At 42.0% G+C, this 25,157-nt stretch overlaps 2 protein-coding genes across 2 annotated transcripts in view; one reads left to right on the top strand and one right to left on the bottom strand.

The window, feature by feature from the left end:
- The window catches only part of LOC126193696 (uncharacterized), a 71,498-nt gene extending 50,986 nt beyond the window's left edge, over positions 1-20,512 (bottom strand). Inside the window, exon 1 of the mRNA XM_049932708.1 lies at positions 20,172-20,512. The gene's annotated coding sequence lies outside the window, so the exon portion shown is untranslated. The remainder of the gene's footprint in view (positions 1-20,171) is intronic.
- A 247-nt stretch (positions 20,513-20,759) lies between these two features.
- LOC126193654 (DNA damage-binding protein 1) overlaps positions 20,760-25,157 on the top strand; it is a 187,094-nt gene continuing 182,696 nt past the window's right edge. The window contains exon 1 of the mRNA XM_049932704.1: positions 20,760-20,946. Coding sequence (XP_049788661.1) covers positions 20,886-20,946 — 61 coding nt within the window. The 5' untranslated portion in view covers positions 20,760-20,885. The remainder of the gene's footprint in view (positions 20,947-25,157) is intronic.

Here is a 25,157-nt window from a genome sequence, read left to right as displayed (position 1 = left end):
GCACTGGGAGAGTGACAGGAAGATGGGAAAGTGGTCACTACCACACAAGTCATCGTGGACTCCCCAGTGGACAGATGGGAGAAGTCCTGGGCTGCAGATGGATAAATCAATGGCCGAGAAAGTGCCATGAGCCACACTGAAATGTGCGGGAGTCTCAGTATTTAAGAGGCAGAGGTTGAATTGAGACAGGAAAGTTTCGACATCTCTACTTCGGCCAGTAATCACAGTGCAACCCCAGAAAGAGATATGGGCATTAAAATCTCCCAAAAGTAGTAAAAGTTTAGGGAGTTAATGAATCAGTGCAGCCAATGAGTTCAGGGGTACTGCACCACCTGGAGGATGATATTCATTGCAGACAGTTATTTCCTGTGTCATCCTTATCCTGACAGTCACAACTTCAAGGGGGGTTTGAAGGGGCACAGGTTCACTGCATACTGAGTTCAGGACATGGACACAAACTCCACCTGACACTCTATTATAGCCGCTGTGTTCTTGTGATATCCCCAATAGCCACGGAGGGCAGGGGTTCACATTACTGGGAACCAGGTTTGCTGGAGGGTAATGCAGAAAGCAGGTGTAAGGCTTAACAGTTGCCATAGGTCAGCCAGGTGGTGGATAAAGCCGCAACAATTCCGTTGGAGGGTGACATGATTGTGAGGCTGGGAAGGCATGAAGTGCACAAGGAGCAATGTTACGCATCATGGTCACAGGCTGCCACCAACTGAATATTTGTATCCATTCCTATTGTGGATGAGTCATCATCAGTGAGATCCATGTTCTCAGGGGATGCTAAAATCTCCACCTCATCCTCAGATGCAGAACTGGTAGGGAGAAGGGAGTGGTGGTGTTGGGGCCACCAGAGGGGTCCTTTTTCTTAGCAGACTTCTTTGTTTAATTGTCCTCTCACTTCTCTTCAGGGGCTTGCTGCGAGGACTTCTCGGAAGTAGTTTCAGGCACAGAGGAAGACTGTGAAGCTATTCATCCAGCAGCTTTTGGCTCCTTTTGCCACTGGTAAGTATCCGTGGTGGCATTAGTGGAGACCTTGAGAGAGAGGGTCCCAAGGGACCCCTTCCACACAAGAGGAGCCGGAGGAGATTGTTGTTTCTCCGGCTGGGGGGAGGGGACCGATGTCCCCTATGTTTGGGGGAGCCTTGCTCCTGAAGTAGGTACTTTGGGAGCAACGGAAAGAGATTTTACCCCTACCACCAAGGGGGCAGATGTATTCTCGAGACCCGGAGGGCCCACTGTTTGTGGCACAGAGAGCGGTACGACTGGTACTTGTGACGGTGATGGTAATGTAGCTGCACCATATGTGGATATTGACACAATGGTGTGTAATCGTTCAAATTTACGTTTAGCCTCTAGGTAAGTCAACCAGTCCAGGGTCTTGTACTCCATGATTCTCTGCTCCTTATGGAGTACTGTGCAGTCTAGCAAGCAAGGGGAGTGCTGCTTTCTACAGTTCATACTTGTGGGAGGAGGCACACATGGAGTATCTGGATGCAGAGGACATCCGCAGTCTCAACATGTGGCACTGGAGGTGCAGCAGGAAGACATGTGCCTAAATTTCCAGCACTTAAAGTATCACATAGGGGGAGGGATGTATGGTTTAACGTCACAGTGGTAAACCATCACATTGACCTTTTCAGGCAATAAATCACCCTCAAAGGTCAAGATGAAGGCACCAGTAGCAACCCTGTTGTCTTTGGGTCTCCTGTAAATGTGCCGGATGAAATGAACACACCGCCATTCTAGATTGGCAGAGCTCGTCGTCAGACTCCAAGAGGAGATCGTGATGGAAAATAACCCCCTGCACCCTGTTGAGGCTTTTATGGGGAGTGACAAACAGGAATATCACCCAGCCGGTCACAAGTAACACCGGGGATTGGGATGGAGATGCTGTCTGAATTAAGACTGCACTGCTTATCATCTTGGACAGTGCTGTCACTTGCCCAAACTTATCTTCAAAATGTTCAACAAAAAAAAAATGGATGCTTCGTAGGTAGAGAGGAGTCCCCGTCCATTCTGCTACAGACAAAATACCAAGGCGAATACAGCTCTCTTCTTTCTGTAGCCCTACGTTCCTCCCATGGTGTAGCGAGGGAGGGAAACAATTTACAGTCATATCTGTCAGCATTGTACTCGATATTGTCCTTCTTAGAGACTGCTGGTGCCATATGGTCACCAGCAAGAGATGACTTAGTCCGCTTCATTGCAGGTCATCCAACCTGATGCCACCCACTCCGATCAGGGGCTCTCCCCATGGGCACCACCCAGCCACAGCGAAGGCCACTTGGCATTATGGCAGTTGTCGGGAGTCCTGATGCCTCAGGAAGACAGGCATCTACTGCTTGGCATACTTGGGGAGGTTACAGTTCAGGCATTAGCAGTGCGATCCCTGTGTTGTCAGGGGCCTACCACCAAATGGGTACATGACAGCCCCACCACAACGAACTGGCTACCGTGCTGGATATTGGGCGCTGAGAAATCCAATACTGTCATGGGGAAAGCGAGGACACGAGACAACGGAAGATGATGATATACCCCAGAAAGTGTCCTCACCCAGATAGTTGAGTCGCAAATGGAGATGCAAAGCCATGACAAGAGGTTCAGGAGATCGAACCGAAGGGCACTCGGGATAACTCGTGCACCATGTAAGGCGTCCTTCCCCATATGGCCCACACTTCCACAGAATTTGGAAAGTGGAAGGTCAAACCATAAAATGGGATGAACTTATAGGGCCAAAAAGTTTGGGACTCCTTTTAGTCACCACTTATGACAGGCAGGAATAGGTCGGCCCTATTTTAACCACCAGACTGGGGAAATTTTGCCTGGTTCATTCGTAGAGATTTGGGCATTTTGCAAGGTTGGGCTTTGGATGAAGCTCTACTGGATACTCATCTGTAAACAAAATGTGAATCCTTATCCTATTTCCTTCACAGTGGAGATCGCAGAAACCATCAGACGTTATTCTTTCACAAAATGACTAACTATCAAAAAAAATTTCTTACAGCATGGATTGTCCATGAATCAAGTCTTTTATAGTTGCCCTACTGATGGTCATCACCAATTTTATCCTTTACCAAACCTTTGGTTTTGTTTTTCATGTTTGGTATGGGTTTTGGTGGCCGTCCAACTCTGTTCCTGCTACTAGCATTACCATCACTTCTATTAAGCCAAAGTCTAATGGTTTTTGCATCAACACCCAACATTTGAGTGATTTAGGCGATAGATATTCCTCTGGCATGGAAGATTTGACTCTGGGAATGAACATGTTCATGTTTTAGTGTCATTTTTTGGAAACACCCTTAAATATGATTAACCAAACAGCAGTAGACAATGTTAAAAATTAATTTACATAAGCAAAATGAAAATCCATTAAACAGAAGAAAACCAACCTTTTGAAAAAATTCTTTTTGCCACCCTAATTAAAATTTTAAATACCATTCCAACTGTGGGAATATGTTCACTATGACTCATAAAGTAATGCAGATTATCACGAAGTTCATGCAGCTCTTAATAAAAAAGAGAAACTTTCCATCCACCCCATGTCTCTCACAACATTCAAATTGCAAATAGTGATTTGTTTAAGCACTTCAGCAGTTCTGTGGTATGCTCCATTGAATTGAATTTATAATCAAGGTGGGACACCACTGTCAATTTCATCTATCTGCTTTTCATCATATTTTAGGCATATACAGGCAGAAAACTTCTTACAAATTCTGAACTTAATATACTGTGTTTTCTTGAAGGCACAATCCGTATCACTCCAGGCAGAGGGATTACCTTCATAGTCTCAGCTGTTATTGAATTTAGCATATGTTAAAATTCAGGAGTAAGTAAAAAACATGTACCTTTTTGTTTTCTCCAAAATAATTCCTGCCCGGAGATACAGGCCTGCAAAGATGGCACTGCGAACACTGTTTTGAAGATGCGAATTGGGGGAGGGGGGGGGGGGGGCGCCAATGCTTTTTGTAATCAGTTCTAGATATTTTGCTAGAGTTTTTTTTTTATTTGAGAGATAATTGCTTTATGATTACAATGGTATCTTCCAATTGGATATTTTTTTCCCCCAAAAATGCCAATCCAGAAAAGTTAGATTATTTTTCTGTTGTTTAGTACCATGCAGTACTATATTCTCTGTAAAGGAGAGCTTCCACTTTTAAGTTGGAAAGGTTTTATTTAAAAAAAAAAAAAAAAAAAACTAATTCTTTTTAACTTTAGAGGGTAATGTGCATCTTCACTGTAGTTGTTTCTTACTATAACTGCTTTTTACAATGTTTATTTCTATTGTCTTTGTTGAAGTTATTTCTTATCACTTTTTTTTTTGGGCGCAAAACTGCTATGGTCATTAGCGCCCAGCCCGTGACTTAGGAAACAGTAAAAAACCGAAATTGAAAACCAGCAGCAATGGGAACAAAGTCATAAAATTGGAGAAACTAAAAGCAGAAGGAATGCTTAAAAATACACTACAGAAAGGGGTTGGTTGTCCCCAAAAAAGGCTTCAAATGACTGACGTCATTTCACTGTCACTAATAAACTGGAGAACGCGGTCGGCTGAGCGCGTGTCATCTGCTAAAATCGACGAGAGATCAGGCGATAGCTGTAGACGGGAGCGTAACGGATTAAAATAGGGGCATTCAATTAAAAGGTGTCTTACCGTCCACAGCTGAGAGCAGTGGGGACAGAGTGGGGGGAGGATCGCCGCTTAAAAGATGTCGATGGCTAAAAAGACAGTGCCCTATCCAGAGTCTAGTTAAAATTACCTCCTCCCGACGACGCGTTCGGGAGGAAGAGGTCCAAGCGCAAGGAAGGGCTTTCACTTCCCGCAATTTATTATGGGGAAGTGTTGACCAATGCGCATGCCATAAATGAGCAACTTTTCGACAAACTGCTACGTAGATCGGTAAAGGGAAGCGACTGAATAGCTGGCCGAGGAAGAGAGACTGCAGCCTTGGCCGCTATATCGGCCGCCTCATTCCCACAGATACCAGCGTGTCCTGGGAGCCAGAGGAAAGCCACCGAGACACCCCCCAGGTGGAGCAAGCGCAGACAGTCCCGAATCCGGTGGACCAGAGGGCGCACAGGGTAAAGAGCTTGGAAACTGAGGAGAGAGCTGAGAGAATCTGAGCAGATTACGTACTGTATCCGCCGATGGCGGCGGATGTAGTGGACAGCCTGGAGAACAGCGTAAAGCTCCGCAGTATAAACCGAACACTGGTCGGGAAGCCGAAATTGATTTGGGGTGTCGCCAACAATATAGGCACTCCCTACACCTAACGATGTTTTCGAGCCGTCGGTGTAAATAAATGTGGCGTCCGTCATTTGTGCACATAGAGCAGCAAATGCCTTCCTTGGGAAATCGACAAAGGTCACGGAGCAGGCAGATCCGGGGATGGAGCCAAGGCGGTGCTGTACCCCAAGTTGTCAAGAAGGTTTTAGGAAAGCGGAAGGAAAGAGAATGGAGCAGTTGACGGAAGCGGACTCCCGGGGGTAGTAGGGAGGAGGAGCGGCCTGCATACCCTACATCAAAGGAGGCGTCGAAAAAAAGGTCATGGGCCGGATTAGCAGGCATGGAAGATAGATGGCTAGCGTAACGACTTAGAAGGACTGCTCGCCGATTGGACAGCGGAGGTTCAGCAGTCTCAGCATAAAGGCTTTCCACAGGGCTAGTGTAAAAAGCTCCAGACACTAAACGTAATCCACGGTGGTGGATAGAGTCGAGACGCCGAAGAATAGACGGCCGAGCAGAGGAGTAGACTATGCTTCCATAATCCAATTTCGAGCGCACTAAGGCGCGATAGAGGCGGAGAAGGACCACTCGGTCCGCTCCCAAGGAGGTACCATTCAGGACACGGAGGGTGTTGAGGGATCGCAGACAGCGAGCCGAAAGATAGGAAACGTGGGAGGACCAGCACAGTTTTCTGTCAAACATAAGACCAAGAATTTAGCGATGTCTGAAAACGGAAGGTTGACAGGTCCTAGATGTAAGGAGGGCGGAAGAAACTCATTTCGTCGCCAAAAATTAACACAAACGGTCTTACTGGGAGAGAAACGGAAGCCGGTTTCGATGCTCCAAGAGTGGAGGCGATCGAGACATCCTTGAAGACGTCGTTCAAGAAGGCTGGTCCGTTGAGAGTGGTAGTAGATCGCAAAATCATCCACAAAGAGGGAGCCCGAGACATCAGGAAGGAGACAATCCATAATTGGATTTATAGCGATGGCAAACAGTACAACACTCAGCACGGAGCCCTGGGGTACCCCATTTTCTTGGGAGAAAGTGCGGGAGAGGGTAGTGTTCACCCGCACCCTAAATGTGCGCTCTGCCATAAATTTGCGAAGAAAAAGGGGCAGCCGGCCTCGAAAGCCCCAAGAGAACAGTGTGCGGAGGATGCCTGTCCTCCAACAGGTATCGTATGCTCTCTCCAGATCAAAAAATATTGCTACTGTTTGGCGTTTCCGGAGAAAATTGTTCATGATATAAGTGGAGAGATCAACAAGATGGTCAACTGCAGAATGATGCTTTCGGAATCCGCATTGGGCAGGTGTTAAAAGACTGCGGGATTCCAGCCACCAAGCTAAACGGTAATTCACCATACGCTCCAAAACCTTACATACACTACTCGTGAGAGAAATGGGGCGATAGCTAGAGGGGAGATGTTTGTCCTTTCCAGGTTTCGGAACAGGAACGACGATAGCTTCCCGCCGTCGTCTGCGAAAGTACTGTCGGTCCAAATTCGATTATAAAGGCGAAGGAGGTAACGCAGACTATGGGTTGATAAATGCAGCAACATTTGGACGTGGATACCATCCGGTCCTGGGGCGGAGGAGCGAGAAGAAGAGAGTGCATGTTGGAGTTCCCGCAAGGAGAAGAAAGTATCGTAGCTTTCGCGATTTTGAGAGGAGAAAGCAAGATGTCGCACTTCCGCTGCACGTTTCTTTGGGAGAAACGCTGGCGGGTAATTTGAAGAGCTCGAAATCTCGGCAAAGTGCTGACCCAACGAGTTAGAAATTGCGACGGGGTCCACTAATGTGTCACGCGCGACAGTGAGCCCAGAGACCGGGGAGAAACTAGGCGCGCCTGAGAACCGTCGAAGCCGACTCCAAACTTCCGAGGAGGGAGTGAAGGTGTTAAATGAGCTAATAAAGAATTTCCAGCTTGCCTTCTTGCTATCGCGGATGACACGACGGCATCGCGCTCGGAGCTGCTTATAGCGGATACAGTTGGCCAAAGAAGGATGGTGGCGGAAAACGCGGAGAGCACGTCGCCGCTCACGTAGTGCATCACGGCATGCCTCGTTCCACCAAGGAACTGGGGGGCGCCGGGCAATTCGGAGGTGCGTGGTATTGAATGTTCCGCAGCTGCAAGAATAACGTCGGTAATATGTGTGACCTCATCGTCGATGCTGGGAAAGTGACGGTCATCGAATGTCGCTAGAGACGAAAAAAGTGCCCAATCGGCTTGGGCAAACTTCCAGCGTCGTGGGCGCATATATGGCTATTGAGGCTGCAGTCTAAGGACACATGGAAAGTGGTCACTCGAGTGTGTATCATCAAGGGCGAACCATTCGAAGCGCCGAGCTAGCGGAACAGTACCGACCGAAAGGTCCAAATGAGATAAATTTGTCGTGGATGCAGACAAAAATGTAGGGACCCCAGTGTTGAAGCAAACTAGATCTGCTTGGTGGAAGACGTCTAGCAATAGTGAGCCATGTGGACAAGGATGTGGAGATCCCCAAAGCGGGTGGTGGGCATTGAAGTCCCCAACCAGCAAATAGGGGGGTGGAAGCTGACCAAGAAGATGAAGGAGATCAGCTCGTGCCATTGGTGTGGACGATGGAATGTATACAGTACAAAGAGAGAACGTGTATCCAGAAAGGGAAAGACGGACGGCGACAGCTTGGAAGGAAGTGTTTAAATGGATTGGGTGATAATGGAGAGTTTCATGGAGAAGAATCATGAGTCCTCCATGTGCTGGAGTGCCTTCAACAGAGGGGAGATCATATCGGACGGACTGAAAATGAGGGAGAACAAAGCGGTCATGGGGACGCAGCTTTGTTTCCTGAAGACAGAAGATGACCGGCGAGTAGGATTGTAAGAGGATCGACAATTCATCCCGATTAGCTCGAATACCGCGGATATTCCAGTGGATAATGGACATAGGGTGAACAGAAAATGGAGGAATGTGACCAAGGTCGCTGTCAACTCAGCGACTGCTCAGAGCTTGCGACCGACAGCATGGAATGGCATTCAGCCGAAGGCAGAAGATCCTGATCCATAGGTTGGTCAGGAGCAGCTCCTGCCAGCAGCGACCGGCCGGTTGATCGGCCGCCAGCAGTGCGCCTCGGCGACACAGAAGACGGCCGAGGGCGATTCCCGCCAGGTGGTACCGTAGATGGGACACGCCTTGGCGGAGAAGGAGAGGAACTGGGTTTCTTTGTAGCCTTCTTGGAAGTATGATGTTTAGAGGATGGAGGAACTGATGGTTGGGAAGTTGCCGTACGTAAAAACTCTTCACGAGTACGCTCTTTTTTCGAAGACTTGGCGTCTGACTTTTGGGCTCGAGATTTAGCAGAACCCGACGAAGGGTGAGCCATAGAGTGGGCAGGCGAAAGTGGTGAGGTTGAACGGGCGATCTTTGCGCTGGCCGATCTGACGACCGTGGTACTAAAGGTGAGGTCGCAAGTCTGCGTGGCCGCCTCCTTTGTTGGCCGATGAGAAGCAAGGACAGCGCTGTATTTTCCTTTCTGAGGCACGGTGGGCTGTCGACTGGCGAATAATTTTCGAGCAGCAAAGGTCGACACCTTTTCCTTCACTCTGATTTCCTGAATGAGCTTTTCGTCTTTAAAAATGGGGCAATCTCGAGAGGAAGCAGTGTGGTCACCCATACAGTTGATGCAACGAGGGGATGGAGGTGGACAACCACCCTCATGGGCATCCTTGCCACACGTAACACATTTGGCCGGATTGGAACAGGACTGGCTGGTGTGATTGAACCGCTGACACCGATAGCAACGCGTAGGGTTTGGGACATAAGGGCGAACGGAAATTATCTCATAGCCTGCTTTGATTTTCGATGGGAGTTGAACTTTGTCAAATGTCAAGAAGACAGTGCGGGTTGGAATGATGTTCGTGTCAACCCTTTTCATAACCCTATGAACAGCCGTTACACCCTGGTCAGACAGGTAGTGCTGAATTTCTTCGTCAGACAGTCCATCGAGGGAGCGTGTATAAACGACTCCACGCGAGGAATTTAAGGTACGGTGCGGTTCCACCCGGACAGGGAAAGTGTGTAGTAATGAGGTACGCAGCAATTTTTGGGCCTGGAGGGCACTGACTGTTTCTAACAACAGGGTGCCATTGCGTAATCTGGAACAAGACTTTACTGGACCTGCAATTGCGTCGACACCTTTCTGAATAATGAAAGGGTTGACCGTGGAGAAGTCGTGACCTTCGGCAGACCGAGAAACAACAAGGAACTGTGGCAACGATGGAAGAACTGACTGTGGTTGAGACTCAGTGAACTTACGTTCGTGAGCAGACATAGTGGAAGGTGAGGAAACCATTGCGGAAGAATCCCCCATGATTACCGGCGTCTCCGATGGCGCGCTCCTCCCTTGTGGGGGCCCTCTCTGAGGGCACTCCCGCCTTAGGTGATTGTTCACACCTCAGGTCACACCTCCCGACAAACGGACGGAGGGACAAATCGGCACTTTCGGAAGGTATCAGCTCGGGTAATCGCCCCTCCCTGGGCCTGGCCGTTACCAGGGGGTACGTACGTGTCCTACCTGTCTACCCGGGGCGGGGAATTACGCGTTACCCCGTCACCGGCTACGCATGGAAGTGCGTGGGTTGGCCTTCAGACACGCACAGGGAGGAAGAAAGAGAAAGGGAAAGGAAAGAAGAGAGGTCTCAAACGCCGCAGCGGAGAAAAGGGTAGAGAGAAGAGGTAAGGAAAAGAGAAGGACAAAGGAAGGATGAAGACTTACAAGCAAGGAAGGCGAAGAATGTGGTACATTTACAAGCGTCCGTCTCCGGACGTAGGCACAAACCATAACCCCAGAGGGGGAGAAAGGGAAAGAAAGAGCCAGAGGTGAAGGGGGGGGGCGAAGATGGGGGATGGGGAAGGATGCGGAAAGGGAAGGTATGCAGCCCGGAAAGGAAGGAAGGCCACATCAGCTCGGGGTCCCGTGCTCGCTACGCACGTATCCACAAAAGAGTTGTGGATCCCCTGGGGGTTATCACTTTCTTTGTTGAGGTTCTTTCTTTTCACTTTCCTTGTTGCTGTTATTTCTTACACTTTGGTCATTCATTGCAGGTTTCTGTATTGTAATTGTTCAGAGCTAATTTGTTTACTAAAGAGGCTCCTAAGAAATCTGAGACTGTCCTGTAAGTTCCGTGTCTTCATGAGGAATTTGCCAGTTGGCACAGTTGCAGTGTGTTTTGTGAAAAGGACTGTGAAATGTCTACTGACTGGGGCCACAGGAGAGTGAAGTTGTGCTGACTACCTGCATATCAATAAAAGAGTGATATATAAGACAAACAAAAAAACAGACTTTGTTCAGGTTGGGAATAAGTGTTGAAGACTGTTTCAAAGTAAAGATGTTTCCCGTGACGACTTCTTGTATTCTAAATGTTTTGACAGAGTAACAACAATAATAGCATCTGAACTAGGTGAAGCCTCCCATGGTGCATATTTTGCATCAATAGAAGAAGAATTAAATACCCTGAATCAGTCAACTACAGATGTAGATGTTAGTCCTGTTAAAAAACCATGGTCAGTGAAGTCGAGTCATAAGGTCTATGCATCAAGAAAGTGCAGAGAAATTACTAAAGCTATGGATGAATACACTACAGCAAAACTGACCACACTCTTCAAAATAGAAATTCCATCTTCAGAAGAAAATGAACCAAGCCTCTTGCCAGGAATTTTTCACAAATATCAATTCAGCTGTTGAAGATTGTGCATCCTACACTGAAAAGGTGTAAGTTTTAAAGGTGTAAGTTTTAACTATTACCCAGAGACATTTTCAAAGAAAACAATTTTGAACCACATTCCATCAGCATCAAAGTACATGGTAGACAAATCAAGAAACGTGAGGTCTGGAAAAGGAGTTCTTGGAAGAATAGATCCCTATTATGGTCATCCTGTAGAAGCAGCTCAAATTCAAATGGTGCACTCATTGTATCTGGAAGATAAATAGGACTGTTCCTGCCAGAGTGCCAACAAAAAAGATACTATAACTGTAAAAGTTGAAGGTCAAAAAGTTGTGAAAGAGAAAAGGTACACGACTCTTAGCATTCAAGAAACTTTTGCAATTTATAAGAGCAACTTTAAGACGTAACATATTGGAAGTTTAAAATTTTATGCACTACAACCTAAGTGGGTAGTTCCACGCCCACCTAGAGATGCCTGTTTATGTGTGCATTGCACGAATTTTGAACTTTGTGTGGTAACTTTGAAGAAACTGGAGCATGTGACACCTTGGGCGTATGAAGTGATTAATAGTCTGTGTAAAGCGAGAGACTTGTTTGTTTCAAGAATGTGGTGACTGCCCTGGAAAGGAAGGAATGTCTTTACAGGCACTTGGCCTGGAAGATGTAGCAGATAACTCTGCAGAAATTACATATATGACATGGGAAGAAAATAAACAATTTATAAAACTGTTGCCTTTGACAGTTTCATTGATGAACTTGGTAAATGGTCAGTGAAAGCAGTAACACAAAAGCATCTGATGAAATTGCGACAAGAAAATTGCAGAAGTTTAGTACTTCACTGTGATTCTGCTGAGAAGTGGTCTGCAATTCTACCACAAGAAGTACAAGGGTATAATTGGAGTAATGACCAGGTTTCAATTTTTACAGGAGTGGCATATTTTCAAAACAAGATCACAAGTGTTGCAGTTATAAGTGATGACACAGGACATGACTCAGCACATGCTTTGCTAGCAGTGCGCAAAATTCTTCGGCTGCAAACAGGGGCAGAGAAGATCATAATTATTTCTGATAGTGCTCCCGGTCATTTTTAAAATCATTACCAGCTGTCTGAATTGAGTAAGTAGCTTGTGCCAGCTGACTGGGTATACAGTGCTACTGGTCACGGGAAAGGGCCTTGTGATAGTGCAAGAGGCCTGAAGCACTATGCTACAAAACAATCTTTCCAGACCAAATACAGCTGTGATTCAGAATGCTGAGGATTTTGTGAGAGTCGTGAAATCTTACACATCCACAGCCCTCGCTCTTTTGTCCACAGATGAAATCAAACAATTCCATGAGCAGAAAAAAGAAAAATGGTCCCAACAAACTACTCCTGTGAAAGGAATTTAGAAAACAAATTTTTGGACTCAGACTGATGGGCGAACTCATATTGCACACACGTTAAAGCGCAAGAAAGAAAAAATTTCGTTCGTTCGTTCGGCCAACACCTCAGAAACAGCAGGATAATATTCAGATTCACAACCTGAGAAGGGGGATGTTTGTGGCGTGTATGTATGACTGACCGGTGGATTACAGAGATTATGGACACCAGTTATGAGTTAAATGAAATTGTAGTTAACTTTATGCTACCACATGCACCAGCTGCTGGATATAGGTTTTCAGCTGAAGGACAGCAACAACACCTCAGTGCTCAATTCCTGTTCACAATGTTTAGAAGATTTAAGTGCTCCAGTTCGTATTAGTTCAACAGGAAGGCAACACCCTGTATCAAAGGAAGATATTGAAGCAGTGGAACACATTTTTAGTTCATTGACTGGCTAATTTCAGTGCACAACAGAGTGCGCAGAAGATGTATAAATTGAAACCTTTAAGTCTTTGGACCTTTCACATACATTTTGGAACCATTAAAAATTCTTGAAAAATGAGTTGCTTACCCATCTTTCAAAACTAAAATTATGTTAAATTATGTTGTTATTTATTGCAATGTTTGCATAATCTAAAAGCAAAACAGACTTGGCATCTGGTAATGTTACAGATGAAAGGTCACTGATACACACAGAAAAATGTAAGAGTCCTAAGACAGACACTGTATGACACTCAAGTATTAGTTCCTAGTTGCTTGCTGCCTCATAGCCTAATATAAATCTCTTTCCTACTGACAGCCTCTGCTTCCTCTCAGATATATAAGATTTTAATTATTTTTAAGCATTTCTTGTTACACCATATTATTTTAATTTACTTAAAAGGATATTGTGATTTACAGTCAAATGCCTTTGACAGGCCTCAAAATATAGCAGTAGTCTGTATTTTTTTGTACAATGACTTAAGTACATTCTTGCTGTATGTGTAGATAGCCTTATTATTGGAATGCTTGAGAAATGCGTGACTAAGAGAGTATGAGGAGACAAAACAAATTATTCAAATTGTTAAAGGACATACAAATTTTCATTGCTATGGGAGACTGGAATTTGACAGTAGGAAATGGAAGATAAGGAAAAATAACAGCTAAACATGGACTTTGAGAAAGGACCAAAGGGGAAGCCACTTGCTACAATTTTGCACATAGCATTATTTAATCACTGCTAACACCAGGTTTAAGGATCATGAAAGAACACTGCATATCTGAAAAAGACATGGAGACTCTAGAAGATTTTAGATCCATTTTATAATGGTAAAACAATTTCAAAATTCAGTTTTAAACCACAAAACATTTCCAGAGGCAGATGTGTACTCCAACCATAATTTATCAAAAGGCAGGCATAATGTCAGTTACACTTATTGCTTATGATTAAAACTGAAGGTATTACAGTGAGGTAGAAAATCAAGAGTATGGGACTTTGATAAATTGGAAGAACCAGAGGTGGTTGTTGATTTCAAAGGAGCATTAAGCAACAATTTACTGTAACAGTACAAAGGAACACACTAGAAGTCAAAAGGGTAGGTCTGTGGGAAACGGAAAACCGCAATCAATAGAAACACTAGTTTCATTCATCATAATCAATGATTCTCGAAAGCTTGTAAATGTGTCATTCACAATTTAAATAATAATAATAATAATAATAATAAAACATGTAACTGGTGCAGTGTTTCATTAATCAGAAACCCTTAGACTATATATGGCATATTAAATTTCCATACAAAAGGAGAAACTAAAAAAATGGTAGGAAATGAAGCAAGCCAAAGTAGGAATAGCTAGAGGAGAAATGTAAACTGTTGAAGCATGCCCGACTGGGAAAGACATGATGGCTATGGGAACATTAAAGAGTGCCCTGGAGGAAAGAAGTACCTACAATAATATTGCCATTTCAGACTGTAAACTAATACTGAGAAAGAAAGAAAGGCTGAAATGTGGAAGGAAAATACAGAGGGTTGAAAGGTAACAGAGTGGACACCTGCATTTTGTGTAGACTAGCAATCGCAATATGGTGAATAAGGTTCTGAACTGGATCGTCTGTCAAAGCCAGACACACACATGGTTACTGGTGAAGCTCTGTATGTAGTTTTCCAACGTGTTTCAGAGTTAAGGAGGAGGACACTGAATGAAAGGCACTTAAAGATTAGATTAGATTCACTTTCATTTCAATTGATCCATAGTGAAGAGGTCCTCCAGGATGTAGAACATGTCAGAAAAACAATAATACATGAGAAATATTTACAACTGAAACAAATAAGCTAATGTACCTTCCACAGGTCCCAGGTGGCATGATTATCATTTTTTTAATGAACAGTATACGAAAGAATAATTTTACAAACACTCATTTACTAAGATCACATTAATGCACTGAATTTAAAATAAAAAAATGGTTTTTAATTTATACAGGAGTGTAAATGAGACGAGGTAATTCCAAAATGGAAAAGTGTTGCAACTGTTCAGATGTGATCTGGTATGTTGTTAGCAGTGGCCAAGAAACTTAATGAGATGGTACAGGAAGAGAACAAGGAAATGAGTGTCACCCCACAGGGAGGAAAAGCATCCCAAGGACACTGAGGTGGGTTTCCCACCAATTCACATTCACGAACATTTAATGTACAAACAATTCACATTGTCTTCCAAACTTCAATGGCAGTCCTTAATATCAAAACCGTGCATAATATTTGTGTATTAGGTTAGTAACAAAATAATTCATCCTATTGCAATATTTTATGTGGTGTTATTCATTTTTAACACACAGTATTTGATGTCATTTTGATAAACGTTTGAGTAAAATCTACTATCCAACGCTTTAATTAATGCCAATCGGTTCTAAGTTGAGAAAAATACTGCAATAATAACTAATGCATATTACTAGGATTGAGTAGCATGGTGGGCAAGGGATGGCAGTGGCAGCCAACAGGAAGCAAATAAGGAAATAGTGGGGACAAATCATTGTAAGTTGGACTTGGGGAGGAACTTGTTGAGTAGACACTGAAGAGTGAGGGGATGTGTGTGTTAAGACCTGGTAGAGTAAGAGGCTATGGTTCCAAGACATGGGAAACTTTTGATTCATTTCTGGGTGGCAAGTGGCCACATAGTCCAAGTGTTGGGACTTTTACTATTTCGCAAGTCTATCACAACAGAATTTTTCAGCGAGAGCAAATGCCCCCGTTCTTTGTCAATGGTGCTAATGCAATTATCTTGTAGTAGATAGGTTAAGGAAAGGCAAACCTACATTTCTAGCATTTGAAAACTTAGAGAAAGCTTTTGACAACGTCGACAGGAATACTCTCTAACATTCTGAAGGTGGCAGGGGTAAAATACAGGAAACTAAAGGCTATTTACAATTTGTGCAGAAATCAGATCGCAGTTATAAGAGTCGAGGGGCACGAAAGGGAAGCAGTGGTTGGGAAGGGAGTAAGACAGGGTTGTAGCCTCTCCCCGATGTTATTCAATCTGTATATTGAGCAAGCAATAAAGGGAACAAAAGAAAAATTCGGAGTAGGTATTAAAATCCATGGAGAAGAAATAAAAACTTTGAGGTTTGCCGATGACATTGTAATTCTGTCAGAGACAGCAAAGGACTTGGAAGAGCAGTTGAATGGAATGGACAGTGTCTTGAAAGGAGGATATAAGATGAACATCAACAAAACCAAAACAAGGATAATGGAATGTAGTCGAATTAAGTCTGGTGATGCTGAGGGAATTAGATTAGGAAATGAGACACTTAAAGTAGTAAAGGAGTTTTGCTATTTGGGGAGCAAAATAACTGATGATGGTCGAAGTAGAGAGGATATGAAATATAGACTGGCAATGGCAAGGAAAGCGTTCCTGATGAAGAGAAATTTGTTAACATCGAGTATAGATTTAAGTGTCAGGAAGTCTTTTCTGAAGGTATTTGTATAGTGTGTAGCCATGTATGGAAGTGAATTGTAGACAATAAATATTTTAGACAAGAAGAGAATAGAAGCTTTCGAAATGTAGTGCTACAGAAGAATGCTGAAGATTAGATGGGTCGATCACATAACTAATGAAGAACTACTGAACAGAATTGGGGAGACGAGAAAATTGAGGCACAACCTGACTAAAAGAAGGGACCAGTTGGTGGGACATGATCTGAGGCATCAAGGGATCACCAATTTAGTCTCTGAGGGCAGCATGGAGGGTAAGAATTCAAGAGGGAAACCAAGAGATGAATACAATAAACAGATTCAGAAGGATGTAGGTTTCAGTAGTTACTTGGAGATGAAGCTTGCACAGGGCAGAGCAGCATGGAGAGCTGCATCAAACCAGTCTCTGGACTGAAGACAACGACAACGACAACAACAACAACAACAACAACAACGACAACCAACATGAAAATACATACAAAACCAACAAACACATTTCTCTCCAAAAATATAATCAAACTAATGGGACCAGTGCAGGAAATTGGGTTTTTTGGGTGGGGACAATCTAAATACACACACACACACACAGTGATCCAAAACAACACAAAACGACGACATAGAAACACCACAGAATTCCCAAATCCGCTACACTTACAATATTGACAGGAATTGGTCACTTCCCTTCTCCTACACAGCTCAACCGCAATTGTCGATACCACAAATTAAGAAACCAACTACTCCAAAAATTATAATCATACTGGAACTATCGATAGGCTACTACAAAACCAACAAAATTTGGAATTGGACACTTTCCTTGATCTATATAGGTCAACAGCTGCTCACGATACCAAAACACGCACAGCTACAATGTCACATTGGAATTAGAAACTTCCCTTGACCTTAGGTCAACAGTAACTCACGATACCAAAACACATGTAGCTAAAACTTCACATTGGAGTTGGACACTTCCCTTGACCTATACATGTCAACAGCAGCTCACGATACCACTACACACACAGCGACATCACATTGGAATCGGCACTTCCCTTGACCTATGTAGGTCACAATACCAAAACACACATAGCTACAATGACAAATTGGAATCTGCCACTTCTCATGACCTATACAGCTCAGCTACAACTGACAATACCAAAAAAATTGAAATAGAGTACTTCCCCTAAGATACATAAATTAACCACTAGTGCTGATGCCAAAACATCAACCACCGAGACACGCAGTAAATAACTGACCCAACAACACACATAAAAACCCCACCAAACACCATAACATGCGAACAGTAGACCAAAAAAGACAACTACTTACCATAAAAAAGTTCCGGCACTATACACTAACCCCTAACTCGCATTTCACTAGGCCTATCTCCGTCACAAGCCCAAAAAGTTGCACAAACTTAATGACGGACAACATGTCAACCCCCATTTCAGCCCGCAGACGCGCACTATTATACTTAGAAGTCATATCCATACCTAACAAAAGTAGCCACAAATTGAATTAAAAGACAAACAGCAAACCAATAAAATCAAACAACACTGCAGTAACATAAACACAATGGAAACTTAATTCTTAACTCACAGACACTAATTTCCATTCTTCTATAACAGTCACGAGCGATAAATGCACACTTCAAGCACTGACACCCAAATGAACTCAATACACCACATAACACGCAGACCATATACACACCACCAGAGGACACCACCAACCGCAACAAGACGACATCTGCAAACACAACATGCTCATATACTAAATTCCATGCTGTCAAGACATCACATGACAAAACACCCTTATGTCACGGGTCAAAGCTGATGGGTGGGATCTGACACCTCCGTTGACCTAAAGTTTCTGACAATGTTGACTGTAATACACTGACATTCTCAAGACAGCACGGATAAAATACAGGGAGCAGAAGGTTCCCTGTAACTTGTACAGAAACCACAATGCACCTACGCACTACGACCTAAGTTGGTGGTTCCACTGCAACCTAAGAGATGTCACTTAAATATTCATTATGGAAAGGTTGGTATTTGTGTGGTAACTATGAAGAACTTTAAACTTCCTGGCAGATTGTTACTGTGTGCCGAACCGAGACTCAAACTCGGGACCTTAGCCTTTCGCGGGCAAGTGCTCTACCAACTGAGCTAGTCAAGCACTCACGACCTGTCCTCACAGTCCTAATTCTGCCAGTACCTCATCTCCTACCTTCCAAACTTCACAGAGGCTCTTCTGCAAACCTTGCAGAACTAGCACCCCAGGAAGAAAGGATATTGCGGCAACATGGCTTCGCCACAGCCGGGGGGATGTTTCCAGAATGAGATTATCACTCTGCAGTGGAGTGTACGCTGATATGAAACTTCCTGGCAGATTAAAACTGTGTGCTGGACCGAGACTCGAAATCTATGAAGAACTTATTTGAACCCACGGCACATGTCACCTTGGTTGGAAATGTGAAGTCATTAGTAGTACATGAATTAGAGGAAGACATCTAGTTCAGGAACATAGTGACTGTCCTGCAAAGCTGGAACTTTCCTTACGAGCGCTTTGTCTTGAAAATATAAAACATTTTTCTGAACCTGCATAAGTAACATCAGAAAAGAATAAACTCACTATGAAAACTATTGCCACCAATATTTTCACTAATAAAATTGGAAAACGAAGAAAGCCATAAACTGTACTGCAAGTACTTTAGCCCTATAGCACTAAAAGGGAGGGGTGGATTACATCACAACTAAAACATCCTGCTCCACATTTTATTCAAAGAAGTCATACTTTACAGATTAAACATTAATTACTATTATTAGATCTCAAGTGGTAAATTTATATCACATTAAGTTCAGAATGCACTTTTTTTATACCCTAACATAATTTTGAGATGATTTAGTAATGCAGGGTCAAGGAGTAGGAACTAAGAAATTTCATTTGTCCGATCTAGTTTTTAGAAACAGAAGGGTAGTATTTAGATTCATAACCTTCAAAGATGGATTTTTCTACTGGATATAGGTCTCCAGTTGCAAGACTACCATCAGCGCTCATTAGGCCTACCATTTCATAATGTAACCAGATCATCTGCTGATTGAAACTATCAAATGTATTTTACTCTAATATTACCGAGCTAAGGAGCACCACTTGCATGCACAAAATACGGTACAGATATTGTTGGAAGAAAGTCTTAAGTTTGTTATTAGTTCCGATTGTGACACAGGCTAACTTCACGTTTTTTGAAGACTTATGTAACTGGAAATGAAAATATAATTTCATTTTCTGTCCAGGGTACATTTTATGGTGCAAAAAGAACACATTACCAAGGTAGTTATCACAAATTATTTGGAGGATTTTATTGTAAACTGACAAACAACTTTGGCAAATTATTGGGTGGCGCACGGAAATCCAACCCCACCAAACACAAGAGCATATTATAAAAATATCATCTCGTGTTACTTGTAGAACTTCCTCCTCCTATTACTTCGTATTTTTTTACGATATTGGCCTACTTCACAAAAAAAAAAAAAATCGTGCGTATTATACTTTGATCACAAACCACTACAAAAACTTTCAAGGCCTCGACATACACACAGAAATGAGCGGATAAATGGGAATACACGTATGTAACGAACTTCCCCATAATATCACATATCAAGCTGATAATTTTGTGGAGTTTAAGATTAACTTTCTTTCGTCGAATCCCAGACGCCAACTAGGCCTACGATGATCTTCAAACAAACATTCAAAATTAATGGTTTTTTGCTTTTTATAATTGGCAATAGCAGTGCAGAACAATCTTCTATAGTGTTTAGGTAATTTCATTACAATTTAACTAAATTAATCTAGATGTCTGCCCTCTTTCTCCATATCTTCGGGACCCTGTCCGCGAAATCTATGGATTACGATTAATGTTATGTAATGTGGCTCACCTCTCTCCTAGGATAGTTTTCTTGTCTCCAGAATGAACTGTCACAGGATATACTGAGCGAGAAGATTGAATGTTGCGTTTATAATCTAAAAATCAACCAAATCTCGTGCTATTGCGACATGTCTTTCAAGAAACAGACAGCAGTCACGAACATCTCACACACACGCCACCTACTCTCGTATGCCGTTTACTAAACAGTATAAAAATGTGGATATATATTTTTTAACAAAAACTATATACACTATCGAGCAAGGACTTCAATTTTCCTCACTATTCAGCACTGATCACACAATAAAACTGTTACAAATGCGCACTCCCAATTCGAATTTGAAAGTTAGCAGGAGGGCCAACAATAAACAAAAAACTGAATAATTCTTGTAATACCTAGAACGAAAAAGTCGTATACCCTCTATTTTTAAGAGTTAATAAAATTATGTGCAAGCTTCCTCCTATAAAAAGTATACGACATCCTTACGCTAACGAGTACTCAGGCATCGAAAATAACATAGATAAGATAATACACCGCTGCCATTGACAGAATCGATTCATTCTCGAAACCATATTTTGTTTGTGACTTTCCAAAGATACATTTTGATGTTTTTATTTTCTGCAAGAGATGTACTGTGTGAGAATAAGTGAAGCATAAATAACATATCACGCGCAAGTGGTGTTTCAATCTGTGAAAACATTCAGTTGCCCAAATTAAATTGAAAAGATGACTTACCATTACGTCGTAACTGCTCATAAACCCACCGCAGTTACCGCGTGCGTTACCGGTATGTACAACATCAGTTTATTATATTCATTTTTACCTTGCCCCAGCAGTAAGAGTTCGACTGCATGTTGGTATTCATTAAATTTTAGAATTTCCATTTGCAAATTTATGGTTATCAAACGTGTCAGTCAAGCAAAACATCCCCAGGAGAAACAAGTTTGTTCTCTCAACCTATAGTAAAATCAAAAGGCATTTTGTACATTACAAACTAGTATATACTAAGAGTCCACCCGCAAGTTGCCATATTTTACAGAAAATACATGGCGCATATTACTGATGTGCTTGGTGATTTAAGATATTGACGCTGTAGAATGTAGGCTAGCAGGAGTGTTTCACACCTATAAGTGACGGTCTGCACTCGAAACCCAGAAATATTTATGACATACTTGGCATTTAGCTCAACGGTCAGCTCACATAGCAAAATTGTAGAATTTATTTGATTTCTCTCTTGTTATTCAAATGTCTGTAGGCTCCAACCCACATTGTTCCCATTAGAAGCACCAGTGCAGAATAGTTTATTAATTTTTATAATGTCCACATTTTCAGAGCAGACAGAGCGGTTTATAGATAACATTCCTGGATGAAAAATTCATCTCTTTAATGATGCATACATTTGTTTCTGATGGTTTGCTGATAAACAAATTTTAAGAGCAGTTATAATGAGTCCATTTTCAATGATAATCAGATCACGCAGTTGTTCATCATCAGGTGGTAAATAAGTTAGTGTAATTGTGCTCTGGCAAAAGATTAGCATCACTTGTGGTCTTTACACAACCTTTATTGTAGCCTTGTTTTACCCAAAATATTTTCAAAATTTATGTGAAATGAACACATACTACACATTGACAGCCATGTATCTTTTCAGGCTGCTAAAATGAAATGTGCATTTAATCAGACCCCCCCAGCCAGGCAATAAAATAATGTTTTCTGTGATTTCTATGATTCACTGTAGGTGAATGTCAGAATAGCTCCTCAGTTTCAAAAAATAAAGATGTAATTTTTCCTTGCTATGTGGGAGACTTGTGCTACCCCTACTCATTATAAATCAGAGTAGATTTGTGTAGTAGGAACTGATGGATTCTGCTGTACCAAGTAGCCTTGAATCTCGTGAAATCTTTGGATTTTACAGAACTGACAAAATTACACCACACTCATCACAGAAAACAATGTTTTAAAAACTTGACTTTCAAGATCATAAATGAAAAAATTAAGAAGTATCTGCAAAAAGTTTCTACAAGTCTGTAGCAATGAAAATGACATTGCCAGACAATAGTGAGCTTGCCAATGGTTTACTCGTTATAACTGTTTGAATCATGTGAATTTTTAACCATTTTATAGGGGTGCAAGTTGTATCACAAGTTCATTGAGAACATCTTGTACGTGACAAAATAGCACAAAAGTTATATAGTGCACACTTCCCACCTCACCTTACATTTTTCTTGGTTTATTTATGCTGTAGGTGTGTAGGCCTAATATCGATCAAAATGGTTAGAGACTTGTCCCTTATCTAATATAGGGTGCTTTTTCTGAATTTATTGTGCAGTTTTGATTTTCACAACGAAAAGTGCATTAAAATAAATGTGACAAATTATGGTTAAATAAGGCACAGGCATAAACATATTATGATATGCTACAGGTTGATTTGTTTTTAAAACCTTTATTTACAAAAAAAATCAATTTTTAAAAATATAAGTAATTGGATAGAACTCTCCCCTAATTCGTAAACTTCACCAGTCCTTTTCCTTCACCCATCTTCCTTCCCCTTCAATTCTTCTGCCTGGAGGAGGAGCCACTGGTTCCGAAAACTTCCAAAGTGTAATACCTTTTCATGTGTGTTTTCTTGCTGCTGCTTGGTAAATAGATTTTTCGTCTATCTAATTATGTATATTTTCAAAACCTATGTTTGGCATTAACAGTCATTGGCTCCAACAGCTCACACCCAGATTTTCATACTTCAGTGTAACCTGTTCTTCGGTCTATACTAGCACCACAACAAAAATATTGAGGTTAGCTCAAATTGGAGTGTGTCTTTGCCAAGTGTGGGTTAAACCAACTGAGACCTGAAGTCGGCTTGGACTTTTGATATGGTGATGCACAAAAGAGAATGGAATGCTAACTAGGTTTACTTTACTACTGTATTAGTTCTTGGAATGTGGCGACAGACTGATTTGTAACATTGCCCGAGGTTTAGATTATGTTGGTATTTAATGGTTTGCTTGTGACTTGGCGAAGCCAATAAATGCGAGATATGAAAGAGATGACCACATCCTTCAGTCGCAAATGTGCTTTTATTTAAAGTATGATGCATTTTAAAATTGGAAGAGCTATATTCAGGTCCTAAACATATTACTTTGTCATCATTTATACGCGGTTGTTCCCACTGGTCCTATTAAATACATTTTAGTTTCCTGATGAAATACAGGTGATTAAAATAAAACAACGGTTAAAATAACTATAATCTTCTGTTAACAGTTGTATGTACTTACGATGCAGGTCATTCATTATGTACAAGTTGTCAAGCGATATCGGCAGGTTCAGGATTACCCTTTGCCTGTTTTTTAGACAAGATGTCTTTTAAACATAAATTGCAGATACTGCAAGACTGACACAATTGCTGACAGAAGCAAGTTACTCTCAGTTATTGTTAGTCACAACTGCTTCGTCATGATACAAAAATATATTCGTTTGATAGTCCAGTGAGAACTACATGTCTGAATAATGACAGGATATGTTAATTCAGTTATTGGCAAATTTGATATTTGCCTTTGCCAGATATTATTCCCAGCCAATAATGTATTAAATAAATGATTTTCCTTCCTCCATGTGTAAATTCTCTCTTTGTTGATACAGCGTGCCATGGTTACATCTGTTAGCAGTTACAATTTCACGCAATTATTCACATAACTTTGTGCCTTCAAGACCCCATTCATTTTGCAAATAAGTGTCACTGTGTACTAATCGGCTTCAGTAACACTGAAATGACCATGATTGTTACTGGTTCTCTTGAGATCACATTATATGGGAATCTCTGATTAGAGAAAGTAAAGCCTCATCTATGAAAGGAATGAACTGACACAACTTGTGAATCAGATCACTATGTGCTGTAAGCATAGTCGTAGTAGACAGTATCTTCTATAGTTATAGTGAGGTATACACTTATCACTAACTTTCTGGCATATGAGGGTCCACACACTGGAACATGTCTTTGAGCGCTAATTGCACACAATTTTCTTCATGGACTATGTGATTGCACAAATGATGGAGAAATTGCTGTGAAGGAAATTTTGAACAGAGATATAACCCTTCCTCCTTACCTCGTCGAAAAATCATTTTTTTCGTTGTCGATTTACAGTAGACCTATATTTACATAACATGCACCAAAATACTCGTCAGGGTAAAACTCTAGTTTCATGCAGCAGTGTTGGCTGCACTAGCCATAAAGTAGGGTTGGAAGAAAAGAGAAGTCTCTGGACCTTCACAGCCAGTAAGAGAGCAGCTGAAAGTTGATGTGTTTTGATGGAATAATGTCACATTCTTACGTCAGTATGTCACAGTCTCCGAAATCATAATACATTCAGAAAAGCAGGCAAATATTTTGACAAACATGGTTATTAATTTAATTTAAGCTGTGCTGTTAGGTCCCAGTCTAACTATAACATTGTAATTCATGACAAATTCTGAAGAAACATGTATGTGCAAACGTTATTCCAGGTATGATTGCTCATATGGCATGTGTATGTGTAACGATTGCCAGTGTTGTGTCTCAATGGAGTGTTCATGCCTAAAAGCAAATTAAATTGGCTCTGCCATTAACAACCTGCTTCCTGGAATAACATGTGAATAAGGCTCCAAAGTTGTCATGGTACTCTACTCTAACTTAATCAGGATATGTACTCAGAATCTAATCCAAGGAAACACACAACAACTGGGTACTGTGAAGATATTTATTATGAATAAAATTAAAAATGCAAACTGAAGAATCATTGACAGAGAATGTTAACTCCTACTCATTAATCGAAATTTGAGATTGGCAAAACATCTAGGACTTGACTCGAAATTGCACCCCGTTTTATTCAACAGAAGCACTAAGTGGTTGATACTGGTTAGGACTGAAAGCTTCCACCCTGAATGGCATTCACAGTAAAGAGCTCAGAGGTCAAGCAACATATTTACTGTTAAAGATTCCCTATCTTTTGAGCCCTGGTGTGTATA

Source organism: Schistocerca nitens, chromosome 1, assembly GCF_023898315.1.
Source record: "Schistocerca nitens isolate TAMUIC-IGC-003100 chromosome 1, iqSchNite1.1, whole genome shotgun sequence".
NCBI classification, from domain to species: domain Eukaryota; kingdom Metazoa; phylum Arthropoda; class Insecta; order Orthoptera; family Acrididae; genus Schistocerca; species Schistocerca nitens.
The sequence above is the reverse complement of the archived record's forward strand: the minus strand, read 5'-3'. Positions and strand labels throughout refer to the sequence as shown.